Source organism: Suricata suricatta, chromosome 9 (assembly GCF_006229205.1).
Source record: "Suricata suricatta isolate VVHF042 chromosome 9, meerkat_22Aug2017_6uvM2_HiC, whole genome shotgun sequence".
NCBI classification, from domain to species: Eukaryota; Metazoa; Chordata; class Mammalia; order Carnivora; family Herpestidae; genus Suricata; species Suricata suricatta.
In genome coordinates, this window is record NC_043708.1 from 25,625,914 (window position 1) to 25,642,782 (window position 16,869).

At 51.6% G+C, this 16,869-nt stretch overlaps 1 protein-coding gene across 4 annotated transcripts in view; it reads right to left on the reverse strand.

The window, feature by feature from the left end:
• The window catches only part of JDP2 (Jun dimerization protein 2), a 42,010-nt gene that overhangs the window by 24,974 nt on the left and 167 nt on the right, over window positions 1-16,869 (reverse strand). Inside the window, exons 1-2 of one of the 4 annotated variants that reach the window (XM_029950385.1) lie at window positions 16,635-16,804; window positions 7,260-7,483 (exon numbers count right to left, since the gene is read on the reverse strand). In XM_029950385.1, the coding sequence (XP_029806245.1) occupies window positions 7,260-7,460 (201 nt within the window). In that variant the 5' untranslated portion in view covers window positions 7,461-7,483; window positions 16,635-16,804. Of the gene's footprint in view, window positions 1-7,259; window positions 7,484-12,247; window positions 12,398-15,167; window positions 15,617-16,634; window positions 16,805-16,869 lie in introns of those variants that run through there. The other 3 variants (XM_029950384.1, XM_029950382.1, XM_029950386.1) reach the window with 3 other exon arrangements.

Here is a 16,869-nt window from a genome sequence, read left to right on the forward strand (position 1 = left end):
ATTTTGAGTTAATCTTCATATATGTGTGAGAGAGGGGGCCTGTCTCCCTCATGTTCACAGGGACAGATACAGAAGCTCAGATGCCTGGTGAACTCTCCAGAACCAAACTGGTCCAATGCAGCACTCCTGGTTTGCCACAATGCTGACAAAGAGCCAAAGTGTTTTGGTGGTGGCGGCTGGGGGGAGGGGCGGGAAGAAGGTCATGGAAGTAAACTGCTCAGGAACTTGCCACCCAGGTCATGCACAGGCCCTGTGCTCAGTAAAGAGGATCCCTGCAGCCCCAGCCACAGAGCAGAGCACAAGGGGCCCCAGCATAGGACAGGCTGTGTGCAGCCTCAAGGGGCCGCTAAACCCAGAGGAGGCCCGCAACCTGACTCGAAGCACTTCCAAGAATCTGGAGCCTGACAGAATCTGCCTGTAGGTCCCAGGTCTCAGCGCTCCAACATCAGACCAAGGTGTCTGCTGCCACAGGGCAGGGAAGGGAGGGAGGAGTGGCTCGCGCCAGAGGACCTCAGCCCGCAGAGCTCCCCAGTGAGATGACCCAGTTTCCCAACTCTGAGTCCATGCTGCCAGTGGACCTGGGGACACCAAAGAGAGATGGCCAGCACTGACAGAAGAGGCCACTTTGTATGGCTGCTAAAAACAACTGATGGTTCACAGGAATCTAGCAATGACCTTAACACCACAGGAAACAAGATAAGGGGTCACACAAAGCAGCTTAGGGGAAAACAGAGGGTTGAAGGGCAATGATAACTAGAATTTGGCTACACAAACAACCAGAAACAGGTCCGCTTGATTCCCTGAAACCCAGATCAAAGGCGCAACACATTGGGAAGGCCAGTGCTGTCAGAATTGACACACAGCCTCAGCCCCTAGAAAAGGTGACTTACCGTCATATCGTGCTGGAGTCAAGGTCATCTTTTTACACAGTGCCTCACTTAATCTTCATGATGCAACTTGATGAGTGTCAGTTTCCTCCTTTTATAGATGAGGAAACTGGCGCTGACTTGTCCAAGGTCGTGTGGGGAGTGAGTGAAGGAGAACCCAGATTTTGAACCCAGAAGCTTGAACCCCAGTCCAGAGCTCTTTCCAGGCCCCAGACGCAGCCCCTCTGGTTAGGAAGCCAGTTCAATGCTCTGTACCCAGGACACCTGGGATCTCTAGAAATTCAGGCCCCTCACCACCTCCAAGGGCAAAATACTCTCAAGGGAATGAAAGCCCAAGGAACGGTGTTAGAATCAATAGTAAAAACGAACTTGAATAGCTGTCACATTGGAAGAGTGGATCACATTCTTACCTCCCATTTGCTGTATATCTCACCAAGTGCCAGAATGAGAATCTAAGAAGGCAGCACAGGACTCCCTGAACTTTGCAGAAGTGTCTGATTTCTGAGAACACACAGATCCAGCCAAGTCCCCACCACCATCTCTCTAAGGGTCCCTGTTCTCAAACAACAGTGGGTGTGACCAGCCTATGATGTTAAATAAGAGTGTCAGAGCCGTGTGAAGGCTTGGGGGTACTGCATCAAATAAGGCTCAGTAGCATTAGGGGTCCATGGTACATACACCCAGAGCAGCCTTCAGAAATCACTCAATCGCCCTCAAATTAAACTATTAAAGGAAATTTAATAAAGCTAACAGCCTTTTAAAATGTGCTAAGAAAGTGATGGCACTAAAGTGGAAACTCAGGCTTTCAAAGATGAGCTGGGAGATTCTGTTCCAAGAAGGGACAGATTGGATCTCTCTGCCAAACAAGTATGAGACAGAAAAAGTGTCTGAGTCAGGGGGAAGAAGGCCAATGCTATTTCAAAGAGTCACAAATTAAAAACCAATTATGCAAAGCTTGCTAAAAAAAAAAGTCAGTGGGCTGCCTTTATGTTTTAAATCACTAAAAACACAAGCATGCTTACGCCAACATTTACCCAGCACATCAGATGATTTGGGGCAACTTTGTATGCTCAGGCTAAACATGGGCGAACGTTTTGGTGAGCAAACTCTGGGGCAACCACCTGAAGCTGAGAATGAGCACCCCTTCCAAGACCATCCTACAGTCCCCAGATTCAAATTCACAGTCTGCCAAAGGTGGAAAACCCTAAATGTTCTTTAAGGCCCCCAGGAAGCTGGAAAATGACCAGTGTGAAATTCACAAATGCCTAAGCCTCTCCTGCTCTGAAGATGACAAGGACACGAGTCCAGTCAGAAGAATATGTGCTACAAAGGCAGTCCGTGTTGGGATGTGCACATGGACCCCTCCAGGGGACGCCCTTGGAATGCTCCCCAACCAGGACTGGCAGAGCCTGAGGGGAGGTATAAACAGTGAAAATCAGGTTCCCAAATGTAGCCAGGAATCTTTGAGCCTACTAAATACACAGATTCCCTGTACTCCACCCTCATAGTTTCTGAGTGCATGGGCCCCGGGGGTGGGGTCTGGAAATCTGTATTTATAAGAAGTTTTCCAAGCGGTTTTGATGATTAGCCAAGTTTCAGGACTAGTTGGTTTGATTTTCATTGTGTTTTTTTTCTCCTGCCTGAAGTTGCTTAAGTCCAGGACTCGAAAAACAAATGGACAATGCTTAGAGATAAGAATTAAGAGATACAGAAATCAAAGGACATAAAGTTTAAGTGACTTGCAAAGTCTGCAGAGCTGATTAGTGTTTAAACCAACAACAGGGTGCCTGGGTGGCTCAGTCGGTTAAGCAGCTGAATTCTGTTCAGGTCATGATCCTGCGGTTTGTGAGTTTGAGCCCTGCGTCAGGGGCTGTGCCGACAGCTCAGAACCTGGAGCCTGTTTCAGATTCTGTGTCCCCGTCGCTTGCTACCCCTTCCCCACTCAGGTTCTGTCTCTCTCTGTCTCAAAAACAAACACTAAAAAAATTTTTAAAAAACCATCACATATCAAACATACAATCTGTGCAAAGCATTACTTTAGAGTCTGGTGGAAACAAAAGGAGATGTAAGATGTCATCCCTGTCTTTGGGACCTAAACACAGGACACACACTCAAAAGCAGTCTGTGTGTGAGGCAACAGGGAGGGGCGGGGACTGCAGCAAGCTAAAGGCTACGTGCAAATACAGTGAGTATTTGCTACTCAGCTCCAGCTTCTCGGTGCATATAAGAGTGTGGGCCTAGAGTGGCCAGATACTCTGGTTTTTTTTAAAGAAGCCAGAAAGTCCACATTTCCTGGCTTTTAAATATAGCAACTCATTCAATTAAAAAAAAAAAAACCAACAAAAAAGAAAACCACACTGTTAGGGCCAAACGAGATTCATCTGTAGGCTGACTCCTGCCCATGAAATGACACTTTGCAGACTCTTTCCTAAAAGGTTATCCAGCCCAACCTCCCTTGAACTTAAGTCCTCTCTAGAGCCTTGCAGAGTGGCACAGAGGGTAAGGGATCCCATCTAGCATGTTGTTAAGTGAATGCTTGGGGGGTGTGTGTGTGTGTGTGTGTGTGTGTGCACGCGTGTGCAAGGGCAGGGTTTCTGGCCTCCTGCCTTCCCTACTGGAAATGCATTCCAGGTGCTGAGGCAGGGTATGGCCACAGCAGCCCACTCAGAGATGCCCGGGAAGGGCCAAGATCATCAGGCCAATAGGGTCTGGTTGGCTGAAGAGTTTGGCTGAGAGGGGCTGCAGAATGAAAAGTAAAAGGAGAACTCTGGAGAAAGCTAGAGGGCACAACTGTCTTGAAAAGGAACACTGGAAAGGAAAGAACAAAGGCAAGGAAGAAGCATCGGTTCTAAAAATCCAATAACCCAGAATATGGCATCCCCAACTCCCCCAGTCAGGCGGCCACACGGGCCCTCTGGCCACTGTCCATCTGCTGGTTCCAGTGAATTTCTCTTCACGATACTGACCACGACCTGCCCTTTCATGTTATATGTGACTTTGCTTATTTGCATTTCTGGATGCCCCCCACTAGGATATACAGCTCCAAGTGAAGGGAGCTTTGTCCACTTTGTTTAGAGTTCAGCTCCTAGTGCCTGGCACATAGTAGTTGCTTAGCAAATATCTGCTCAACGAATTGTCTAGAGCCAAGCCCTTGGCACCAAAACAGTTCACCTTTTAAGTGTCAACCACATAATAATAACAACATCAGCACAAAGCACTTGATCATTTACACAACCTATTGTTTAACTTAATTCCTTCAATTTTCTTTCACCAAACGGCTTCGTGCGTTTGGCCATGGCCCAAGAGACCACTGGCCTCTGCAAGGTGGACCGCCTGCGAGGCAGCTCGGATGGAGCCGTGTGCACAGAGCAGCTAGGCCAGCCCTCTCTCCCGGGCCTGGGAGACAATGCAGCTGTAAAGTGCAGGGCTCAGCAGTAACTGGGCCATGTCATCAAAATGATGGAGTGTTCCGGGACCAGGTTCATCTGGCCTCCCCAGCCCGACAGAGTGCTGATTAAAAGTGTGTAAGGAAGAGAGCTGGGGTGGGGGCAGCGCAGCAAACGGTTAATACTCTGGCTCTTATGTCAGATTGCTAGGGACTAGTTTCTCAGCTCCATGTATGACCTTGAACCTCACTGAATCTCATTGACGTCATCCATAATGCCAGCATGAACGACAACAGTAACAATAATTACTTCAAAGGGTTCTTGTGCAGGTTTGATGAGATACTTCGCCAAAAGCGCCCAGCATTGTGCGTGGTGCGCGTCTTAGTGCAGCAGGGACAGGACCCTGCCAGCAGCAGCGTCACCACACACAGCCTCAGCTCCGCCACCTTCCAGTGGTGTGATCCTGAGTGACTTGACCTCTTCCTCCTTGGACCTCAAATTCCTCTTCTTTAACCCGGTGGCCAGGATCGGGCAGAAGGAGGAATAAACAAGATCCTATGTTCAGCACTTAGCACAGGGCCTGGTACATCTTAAATGCTTAATAATTGAGAGCTAGTATCTCATTATTAGTCAAGAAACTTTTACCATCTAAAATGCTGATGTGACAATCCCCCAAAGGCAGTTTGCCATATGCAAATAAATCTTCGGGACAGGAGGTTCTCCAGCTGCAACGTTCCCTACCCACCTGCTCGGTTCTTCAGTGGCTCTAAGAATGACACTCCCCCATCCTTAGGTCTGACCTAGGACGCCTTTGGAGGTCAGTCCCCGGTGCGGGGCTGACCTCCCTCCGCACCAGCTCAGTCTGCTCAGGCTCTGCTCCATCTGCCTCTTCGCCCCCACGATGCTGCAGTCTGACAGCGAGGGAGGGGACATGCAAATACGCCCTAAAAACGGCTTGTCATTTTCACGGCCTGGGTGGTGCGCGTTTGTGGATGCCTGTGAAGACAGCGCGTCACTGTCAGGTACCGGGCATATGCCACCAATCTGGGGGAGGCTGTGAAATGTAAAAATACCCAGCCCAAATAAAGCCCTTTTCCAAAGGAAAAGGAAAAACTCCTCCGGCGCCCTTTGCAGAAAGGGAAGAGGCGGTAACTCAGCCCTGGGGGCAAATCCCCGCTGGGCTAGCCCCTGAACCAAGCCACCTGGCTCTTCATTGGTCCCCAGGGCCCCAGCGCCCCAGTGATAGGGATCAGCTGCTGGTTTTAAATGGCACTTACACTGCGGAACAACCCAGGAACAACCCAGAAACGGATGCTTTCAAGTTATGAGCCTGGGAAAGTGAATAGCAAAAGACCAAAGACAAGGGCTCTCCATAAAGAAAACAGAACCCTAAATATGCCAGGAAGTGCTATTAACAGCACTGCTGACTTACAAAATTGACTCAGAAGAATATAATTACCCTCAACTTTCCTCTTGTACTTAACAGTCTTTCATAGGCACCTACAATGCCCCAAACGCAGGTGCATCTCGCGCAAACGTCTACAGCAGGGGCCAAGCAGTTAAGGTAAATGAAGGCAGCTGGTGGTAACAAAAGCAAAACCAATAGTGGAAACAAAATCAAGAACAATAGGGAGGTGTGGGGGCCTGTGGCAAAAGAGGTGAGGCGGGCTCTCCATTCCAGGAGCTGTTGCCACGCCAGAACGGGGTACAGTATAACCAGATCTCCCAATTTTTTTTATCAAAGATTAAAATCCGAATTTGCACGTGAAAGGTTGGTTCCAGTTTCTTTTAAAACACTGTGCGGGCCAAATAAAACACATCCGAGAGCCAGATCCAGCCCGCAAATGGCCAGTCTGCCCCCACTGACCAAGCCCCCAGCAGCCCCTCTTTGGAATTTGTATGGTACTCCTGAGGACTGGGGCCGGGGAGCAGAGCAGTAGCTGCATAAGAAACCCAAGGTGGTACCCAGACCCCTTCCCCACTTAGGATTCCTCTCTCAGAAAGGCCAGCCCTCTGAGCTCCAGGCAGCAGGACGGAACCACATCCAGGTGCACCGCTGCCTACGCATGAGCACCTACATTTAGCAGCTTCCATGCCGGACCCCCACCCCCACTCCCCTCCACCTCCCACCACCAGCTCCTTCTCCCTTCCAGGTCAGCAGCTATTCTGTCCAACCTCTGCGGAGATGGCCCGGGCTGGGGACCTCACTGGGGCAGGTCTTTGGACAAACTGCCAGCCCTAGGGAAGTGGCTGGGGGCATGCGCAGCACCGATGCTCACCCACACTGGGGACTTCTGCTTCTCACCAGTCCCCAGGGAAATATTGCTCTTCTGCAAGGAAAGGCTCATGGGAGCCACAGCCTCAAGGGACCCGCGTGGGGAGTGCTTCCCACGAAGGTCCTCTGCAAACATCACCTAAGGCAGATGACAGTGAGTGACTGAGGCCATGCCCATCTCTGCCAGCTGCTTTGGGAAGGGGTGCCACACCACCCTTCCCCAAATGTCTGCATTCAACTCCAGCCTAGGGCCAAGAGGAGTAGAGGCAACGATGTGACCAGCAATAATAATTTTTAAAGATACTCCATGATTGGCGTGCTCTTGTGTACTTTTCAAAGCATGTGCATGTTTCCACGATCTCCCCTGATCCCCCCAACATCCCAGAGAGATTGTCAATATATTACTTCTTATTGTTAATATTAATCGCCCTTCCTTTGCCCCCAGAAGAACCAGATGCAGCTTCAGCACCCTGTCCTAGCCCAGAGCTTCCCAAATTTTAACTTGTCCATGAATTCCCCCGGGGGGAAAGCTTGTTAGGATGCAGATTCTGATGCAGGAGTTCCGGAGTGGGGCCCCGAGAAGCTCTTGGTCCTCAGAGCTCACATTGAGCGGCACTGCTTGGGTCACTCAGCGCATGTGGGGCTAGACCTGGGGCTCTGGCCCAGGTGTCCTACCCTTGGATTCTGCCTAGGGGAACAAGGCTTGCTCACCTCACTTTTCACGGGTTGGGGCCTCTTGCCCAGTTTCACCTCCAGGAAGTGCAAGGGGGCGATCATGGCCCCAATGTTGCGGATGTCGGCGTATTTTAGCTCCTCCGCAGTCAGGGCCGAGCTGGGGAGTCCAGTCAGGGGGCCGAGCCCTGGCAGAGAGCCTGCAGTCACAGAAGGGTCTGGAATCTGCCCAGGCATCATAGCAGGAGGAGCGGCAGCCCAGCCTGGAGTGGGTGGGAGAAGATCAGGAAACATGCCGTCAGCCAGGTGAGAGGTGCCATGAGGGGCTTAAGCCTCCATGCCTTGCCAGGGCCTTCCCTTCTTTCACTAATGTTCCTTCAACCCCCTTCCCTACCCAGTTGTTCCTCCTGCCCTTAAGTCCCTTCTGTTATAACGCCGATCAATGAACTCCCAGCAACATTATTCTTGGCACTGAAGGCAATGCTTAACCCTGGCATAGGTCACATTGATTCAGTGTTTGCTCTGTGCTCTGCACTACGGTAATCCCACGAGATAGAGTCAGACCCATTATACAGAGGAAGAAGCCAAGGCTCAGAAAGATAGCTCGCTCAAGATTGTACACAATTAAAACTGGAGTCGCTGGAATTGAAACTGCAGCACGCTGCCCCCAAAGAAAATGGATTATAACAGTGAGAGTTCAAGCACCCTCGCACCTGTTTGAGAGCGAGCTATTTTTGGCCTGGCACGGTGCCTCCCCTCAAATCACACATCCCATTCTGTATACTTGTTAAGACACCCTGAATATGAAATGAGGCACACAGGAGCTAAAGGTAAGTGTGTGTGTGAGTGTGTGCGTGCGGCATCTATGAGGAAGATGAAATTCATTAGCGTGTGCTTTCCCAGTGGAGCCCGGGATCAGCGAAGTCCTCCCCGGCCTCTTCCTTCTCAAAGCAAACACATATTCTGGGTCTGCCAGACCCAGAAGGTGTGCAAAGGAAGACAGATTCAGGCGTGAAAGAAAGACATAAATTAGACAAGTCAATACCAAGAGAATTCTTATTTTTTCCTTCTCTCTACTGGGAGAAGGTCGTGAATAAGAAATGGTCACTTCAAGGCGGGGATGGAGGTAAGCACGTCGCCAGGAAAGCCAAGCTTATCTGGTCCCTGACAGGGCTCGTATGCGTCCATCCACCCACCCATCCAACGGTGGACCACCTCGAGGCCAGGAGGCACTGAGAACACGCGGATCAGATGTGCGCAGCCTTGCTGAGTCACAGATCTGCTCCTGGATTCCAGGACCCTCTGCCTTCCCACCTCTCTGCACAGGGCCATTAAATCAAAACCTTGACTGTCCTGGAAATCCTGGGGGCGTTTTGTCCTATCTTTCCATCTGCATCAGTCTCTTCCCATGAAGAAGGTGCTATTTCTCGAGATGGGAGGTGTGACATTCATGGCACCTCCTGGTTGGGAGAATTAAGGTTCTCCTATGGGTGTCTTGGGGTCTCTGCCTCCCGCAAGAGCAGCCCTGGGGGATAGCCCGCAACCCCCCTGTCCCCGTCCAGGTTGCCAGGTCTGGACTGCGGGAAAGGGGTCCACTAGGGAGCCCCTTTTGGCCACAAGCACACCCCACATTCTCCATCTCTGTTTTGCTTTCAAGGTGAAATTTGGTTCCCTATCCAAGCCTGTGGCCCTTTCTCAATAGGTTCTGCACCCTGAGGGGAAAAGCATATGAGGGATTTGTACCCTCAAACCACAAAGACTTCTACTGGGCATCACTTAAAAAAACATTCTTTTTTACATTTATTTATTTTTGAGAAGCAGAGAGAGAGTATGAACAGGGGAGGGGCAGAGAGAGAAAGAGACACAGAATCTGAAGCAGGCTCCAGGCTCTGAGTTAGTGGTCAGGATAGAGCCTGATGCAGGGCTCGAACCCACGAACTGTGAGATCCATGACCTGAGCCAAAGTCGGACACTCAACCGACTGAACCATCCAGGTGCCCCCGGGGCATCACTTTTCTAAAAAAATTTTTTATGCTTTTTATTTTATTTCTGAGAGACAGAGAGAGACAGCACGAGCAGGGGAGGGTCAGAGAGAGAGGAAGACACAGAATCTGAAGACAGGCTCCAGGCTCTGAGCTAGCTGTCAGCACAGAGCCCAACGTGGGGCTCAAACCCACGAACCGTGAGATCATGACCTGAGTCGCAGCCGGATGCTTAACCGACTGAGCCACCCAGGCACCTCCCCCCCGCCCCCGCATCACTTTTAAAGAAAGGTGCATGTTAGTGGACAGTGGACCTACTATTTTGCCCTCAGCACACCAGCCACATCTGCCTATAAGGCCATTTGCACAGAGCTCCGTGCCTTGCACCCAAGTTCACATTTGGTGCCCCAGGCCCTACATCTGTGCTCCACCTCTTTGCCCCCCACACTGGGGCCCCTCAGCCCCTCCTTCCATCCCACACCCTTTCTCCCCTCCTCAGCACCTAATCTCCCCCAGGTCATCTCAGAAAAGGATCTGAGACTCATTCACATCAAGTTACAGTCTTAGAGCTGAAAGAGGCCCTGTGCTTATCTAAACCACATCCTCATTTTGCACATGAGGAAATTAAAGCTCAGAGAAGTCAAACAACGTGCCCAAGGTCACACAAGGGAAAAGCCAGGGCTGGACTCCTGGTCCCTGAATTTTGAGGCCCTGGTCACCCTGCCCTTTCTGTTTCCCCTCCTGGGGTTCCAGAGAGATTAATGCAGAAGGAATGACCTTTTAACGGTGGGTTTTGAGACACTAGCCCCTAGTGGAGGACCCTCTACTCTGCCTTCTTCGGTGCCGATCCAGGTTTAGGAAGTTCCCTGAACACCCTCCTGGGTGGGAGCCCAGACATGAACATGGCCCTTGAGACATTTGCATGTGGTGGGTCAATGTACTGTGACCCTCCCTAAGCCTGAGCTGGACTGAAGTCACCCTCACACCCTCCCCCGCCCCACCCCCAGAGCCAGGTCCTCAATGCAGAGAAGGTGGCAGTAGGCAGCTCTGGGGCGGCCAGATCAGCTGCATGTTTCCCCGGGGCCTCCTCCCGGGAAAATACAGAAGGGGCCAATGTAAGGACTCATTCCTTTGCGACAATAATGATGCCTGGGCCCAGCCATGTGGACACCTGACAGGCAGAGGGGAGTGATTTCAGGCTACCTGAGCCAGACTGACAAAAGAAACTCACAACTCCTTTTCAAAAGGGGAGCAAACCTTACCAAACCCCCTCTGCCAGACCTGAACGGATGGTACAAGGAGTCAGTGCCCCGCAAAAGGAGGTGTGAGCTTGGTGAAACAGACAGGAGATGGGGGCTGGGAAATGCCCTGTGCCTGGAGCTTCGGCTGGGCACCGACCCCTCAGGTACCACACCCCAGGTGTGCAGCCAAGCAAAAGTACGCAGCAAAAGCTCCTCCTTGGCCAGAAGCCTCAAGAACCTTCTGTCCTGTAAAGACCAATCCCTGTGGGCCAAACCATGTGGGGTCACTCAGCAAACAGAGGAGTGATTTTAAGGGGGAAGGAGCCACCATGCCAATGGCATCCTTTCTGGCACAGAAAGGGTTATCAACAAATACGTGTTGAATTAATAAATAAATAAAAATGAATGAATGAACAAATGATTAACAGACATTCACAGTAGGGCAAACTTCAGTGCGTGGGGTAAGGCTCTGTCCCTGGAGTTCAGATGCCCGTTATCCACCTCCGGGTTGTTTGTTCCCACAGGAGACCCCAAGAAAAATACTCCAGAGGCTTCTGTATGCTTCCCTGCCTAAGCCATCTCAGGAAGAGATGGAAGCCAGACCCCATTCTATTCCGGGAATGATAGGCTCTGTTGCAGCTTCTGTTTATTTTCATACAGATGGTATAAATGAGACACTAACAAATGATCCCAAAATATAATGGATTCTTTGCTACTGTGGAAGCCCCTTGGAGGGGCAACCACCCCCTGGGAGCATCAGCCCCATAAATTCTTGCCATTCCTGCTCCCTTGTGAACCCATCCCAATGGCCAGCCTTGCTAAGAGGCTCAGGCATCAGGCTTTCCTCTGCAGAAGCAAAAATCCCCCCTCTCTCTCCTTCCCCCTCCCCCCCACAAGGGCGCCCCTAACTGCTCAGATACAAACCACAAAGTTCTTAACACATGCCATTCCTAGGAGACAATCACAACAGCTGACATTCACCAGCACGATGTCATCCTAAAAGGCTCTGGGGGTGGGGGTAGGGATGCAGAAGATGGAGAGGCTGGAGCGGCTCCCTTTCATAACCAACTCTTCATCAACTGGAAAGAGCTGGCTGATGATCCAAGGTTGAAAGGCAACTTTGGTGATTTGAGAAAGAAAACAATTTGATGTGATTTAGGGATCTATAAAAATGGGGAGGGGGGCAGTGGCAAGGAACCAGTAACAGCCAGGAGGAATTTACCCACTTCAAGGAAGACATAGGAAAGATGACAAGAGGTGAAATCATCTCCCAAACTGCTTGTTCCATACGGAAACAATTTAGGAGGAAAAGGAGAACTATGCACTCAAAGCTTTAGGGGGAAGAACCCAGCGTTTTTTCCCTTCAGGGCTCCGGAGGTCCGAAAGGAAGATAAACACCCTCCATGTCTCTGTTAGTAACTGGGATGCATAAATAAAGGGCAGGCTCTATATGTTTGCAGAAGACCAAAACCGGCAAATGGGGCTTGACCTCAAAAGACAGGTCCTAGAATCCAAAACGATTTTGGCGATTTGGGACATTGACCAGGAACAACTTGGAAACCAGCCAATGAAGAAAAGCTGGGTGAATCACAGATTGGGGATGAGACTGACAAGGAAGGCTTGAATAAGACAGAGCGCGTTCAGGAAGTCCCAGGAGACCCTGAGCTGTTATTGAGCCTAAGATTTGGGGAGGTTTGATGCGGCTCCCTTACAAGTGGCTTGGAAGAAGTGGGGACCAGATGGGTCCACGAGGCAAGCACCTAAAGCAAAGGTCTGACAGCTGTCTCCCCCTGTTCTGACTTACCCAGGGTCTTGTAGGAGCACTGTGTGGGGCACTGCCTTGTACCAGCCCAAGAAAAGCCGCAACACATGTCAATTCCAGAAAATGGGTCCTATTGGAAGAGACTAGCATGGAGGGTCATTTCAACCAGAAGAAAGAAACGTAGAGGTAACCTAAGGTTTCCTTTCTCTTATTTTCTTCTCTTGTTTCCTATATGTAAATCTGTAAACTATAATTGATTTAATGGAAACATCTGCAAGTAACAGTCTTGCTTTGATGGGTCAAGCTCATTAAGGGCTATTCTTGTTAGAGAGTGCGTCTAATCATCATCATCTTCATCTAGAATGGTGTAGACAGATGTAACGGGCGCAGGGGGTAGGTTAAGAGAAAGTTAGCATCTGCATCATGAACTCTCTGTCCATAGAAATAGAAGGGAGGCTCTAAAGTCCCTGGGCCTCTTGGAGAAGGTCAGCCACAGTGCGTGCGGGGGGCTGCAAGGCTCAGCACTGAGAGAAAGTGGAGGTGAGCGGGGGCAGATCATGGAGCAAGGGAGCTCAGGGGTCAGGCCGCAGGAACACCAGTGGGGTCAGAAGTCAAGAGCAGGTAGCCAGCAACTGAGAATCAGCAAGAGTGGGTGGCAGGTCTTGGGAGCCAGAGCCTGGGAAGATTCTCCGGAGGAAAATGTGGAGGACAGAAGTCCATGGCCAGAAAGGGGAGGGGATTTGCCGATGGAAAGGTTCCAGACCAGTGGTCACAAAATGTAGTACTAACTATTGTGAATCTCGGAGTGTTAAATACCAAACCTGTTCTTGGAACTAAGGAATCATCTGGAATGATCTCTCTCCTGGAATCTGAAATGAGATGGGTAAATCAGCTTCCAAAAGATAAGCCGATCCAGAAGGCAAGGCACGAAAGGATGGAGAAATCTCCAAGACTTAGAAGAGGGGCGGCCGCGCACGTGTCTCGGATGGCTGTCTCAGCTTGCAAGCAGGAGACTGAGGCACGTTAGAACGGGGAACCTGGGAGCACGTCTGAGAGTGAATCCAAGCTCTGCCCCTTACTAGCTGTGGGACCCTGGGCACGTTCCCTAACCTCTCCACAGCTCGCTTTCCTCAGCTGTAAAGCGGGAATAATAACGTTATTTGCCCCGTAAGGCGGAGAAGAGGATTAAATTAGTTAATACTTGGAAAGTACCTGGAACAGTGCCTGTACCTAGTAAGTGTGAAGTGACTTCCTTCCTGGAGGAACACTGGTGTTGGATGACCCGTCGACATCCCTTCCGCACATTTCCCACCCAGCTCTGATCCCCTGTTCCTAGGGCTGTGAAAAAGATTCTTCCCCAAAGAGTCTCTGCTGCCCCACTTTCCAGCTGTAAACTCCAAGGGGGCAAGACCACCCCGCATCCAGGCCGTTACTGCAACAGAGAAATAGAGGGTGGCGGATCAATGCTGGGTACAAAGGTGCAGAGATGAGGTCGAATACCTGTCTTTTGCCTTGGTGTCTGTCTCCTAAAGTTTCCTCCAGCTCCGAACACAACAACACAGATCGCTGGCAACAAGACACCACCAGTGCCTTCCACCCAGAAGCAGAGGGCCAGCATCTTCTGTGTCCTTCAATCTACTGTATCCCTGCACTGCTCACAAAGGGTCACTCCTTGCATCCTCTCAAGAAGAGAATGAGGGGAGACAGGGCCCAGAGGACGCCAAAGGCATGGGACACTAGCATGCACGATCCTTGCATGGCCATCCCACCACAGAGGAAACTAGAACCTCTCCCCCCAGGAAAAAGTCTTCCCTGCAGACCAGAGAAATGCCTCTGATGAGGCCCCGCCTGGAAACACAGCCTTCTCCCCGGCCTAATGTAAGGGCTCAATAAATACACATTAAGGCATTTCTGCCGAGATCCTTATCCCAAACAGCAAAGAGGTGGGAAAGGACTACCACTGGACAAGCCTTCTATCTGCTCTTTCCGCCTCACCCCAACTGTGTTCATTGGTGTCGGTAGTTCATAGTATGATACATAACATAGACATGCACATGGCGGCTGACAAATTCTTGGCCCTTTAAAAAAATGCCATTGGTCAACTAAAGTTTTGGAAATGGAGCTCCACAAATGGAATCCTACGGGCTGCAGCAAGAAAACAGACCAAAAAAACAAAAAACAAAACAAAACAAAAAACACCCCCAGAATGGTGGGCTCTGGCTGGGCCTCCCACAGCCAGCATGGAGTGTAAAGAAACACAGACTGAAAATTCCAACCTTGGGTCGCTAAGGCATTTGTCTTCACTGAGCTTCAAGAGGCCAAACCACACACATGCACAAGAGTGCACACACGCACACGCGCGCGCACACACATACAGGCACACAGAGCTTGGCAGCCCTTAAGTTCCAGAGCTGGTAACACAAGCCACGGAACCGACTGCCAAGACAAGCAACAGAACGAGCCAGGCCCAGTTTCATTGGCCACCATACGCTGCATATGGCCCGGGACGCAGCCAAAACAGTGTTCTCACCCTCCTCAAAGGCATAGGAGACCCTCTGTTTTCAAACACACCTCCACAGAGCCTTAATTAAAGGAAAATGGAAAAATAATGTGCCTGCTGCTCTCCTCCTGCCTATATAGGTATGCACACACACATACCCATACACACTCTATTTTTTTCTTCCTCTCATTTTGGTTTCAAACATAATTCATTCACATGGAAAAAAGCAAACTGCATCCTGCAGCAGAAAAGCAGAAAAGAATGTAGCTTGCTCTCAGCCCTGGCACCGGCTGCTCAAGTTGAGCCGGGGCAGAATAAATCCTGAGCAGGCCAACCTGGAATTGCACCGGCCCCTCTCTTCCAGAGCTGAGCTGGAAACAGAGACACCAGGGCGAGAGGTAGCCCGCTGCAACACCAGCAGCCCCCCGACAAACGAGCCCCAGAGACCCCAGCCCTTCTCACCCTGGCAAGGACTCTGCAGGTTGGAAAAGATGCCCACAGGTCCTGCAAACAAGTGGGGCAGACAACAGGCCCTGGTGGCTGCAACAGCGAGGCATTGAGTGAGTAGAGAGATCCGTGTCCAAATGCTGCCTTAGGGGACACTGTGAGCGCTTATCCACACATCTCCTTGGAGGTGGCTGCCACCAACCTAGGAAGAAAGTCAGAGGCCCCAACACCCATGCCTTCCAATAGCCCTTCAAATCTCACAGCACCCAGCTCTTCAGAAAGGTTCTGGAGCTGGGAGCTCTGAACCAAGGCCAAAGAAGAAGAGGAACAGAAGAGTCTTTCAGAAATCTGTCCTCCCTGTTTTAAACAAGGCAAAACCTTCACCAGCCAGAGGCACGAGAACAGATCTCGCTTCTCTTCCCTGGTCCTCAGGTTTATAGAAAACCAGTGCCATGCTCACACCTGATACCTTGTTAAACTCTCCCCTAGAAACCTGCGAAGGAAGATAAGGCGTCCATCCAAGCTGCAGCCAGATTTTCTGGAAAGATGAAAGCAATGGGAGGTGTTTTTAAAAACCCTCAGGGGAGGGGTGGGGGTGGGGTGGGGGGAGGGCAAGGAGGAAGATTATTGGGGAACACAGTTCATAGCAAGGACGGAAAGGACAAGGAGGCACGCTTTAAGGCTTCAGACGGGATGCTCCTCAAAATAAGACCCTGAGGAGAGAGTCCACCAAGATTTAAACCCAAGTACACACACCCACACAGTCTGCAAGCCCTTTTTGGAGAGACCTGAGCACATCTGCCCTGAGCACATGTGCTCAGGTCACAGAACCAGGCCCTGGGCACCAGTAGGGCGAGCCTTACGCTGAGCAAGAGTCAGGCAACTTTGCAACTGGAGCTGACCCAAGGGGTCAGTTGAGTTCCTCTTCCATCAGCCTCTGTCTCCAGTCTCAACGATGGCCCATCTATCCCTGCAGAGGAGCCAAGGCCTCCCACCTTCCCAGCCCCTCCCACTGACCTAGGCAAAGCCTAGGTCTGCCACCCTGGGGTCCAGGGATCCAGGCCCTGTGGCCCAATCCCTCAACCTCCTTTGAGGGGCGGGGCAGAAGAGAGTCTTCTAGGCCCGGCAGGAGAGGAGGGGCAGGTTACCTAGAGGAGCAGACTTGCCTCCTTATGTAACCTGGCTTGGGAGCCAGGGGGGGCCCAAAGGAGACCCAGGCCGGCCCCGGGCTCTCTCCCAACCCAGAGCCCCCGTAGCAATGACCCTGAGAGACGCCCTCTTCATGGGATCGAGAGCCCCAGCCCTTCTCCAGGTCCTCAGAGAGCCGCGCTTCCTCCCAGGGAGGAGGGTGGGAGCCGGCACGACTTGCCAGCAGGTCCCTGTCATCCCTCCACCCCCAGCACCCTGCACCTCCCTGGCCTTTTCGGCCTCCATCTACACCCCCACGGCCCGTCTCCCCCGGGCAGTTTTCTCCCCACTCACCCGCGTTCCCCGCCGCCCGAAGGGGGCACCTCCCCAAATGCACAGGGAAGAAGAGCTCGGGAGGGAGGCGCAGGGAGCGCCCAGGCTGCCCCGGGAGCGGACAGAGCCTCCCGTCCCAGGGCGGGAACCAAAGGTAGCCACCGGCTCCCCGGCGCCGGGCGGGAGGGGCCAGTGCTGCAGCGCCCCCCGCCGGGACGGCCGCGGGAGCTTCCCGGCCTCGGCTCGCGCGGGGGGC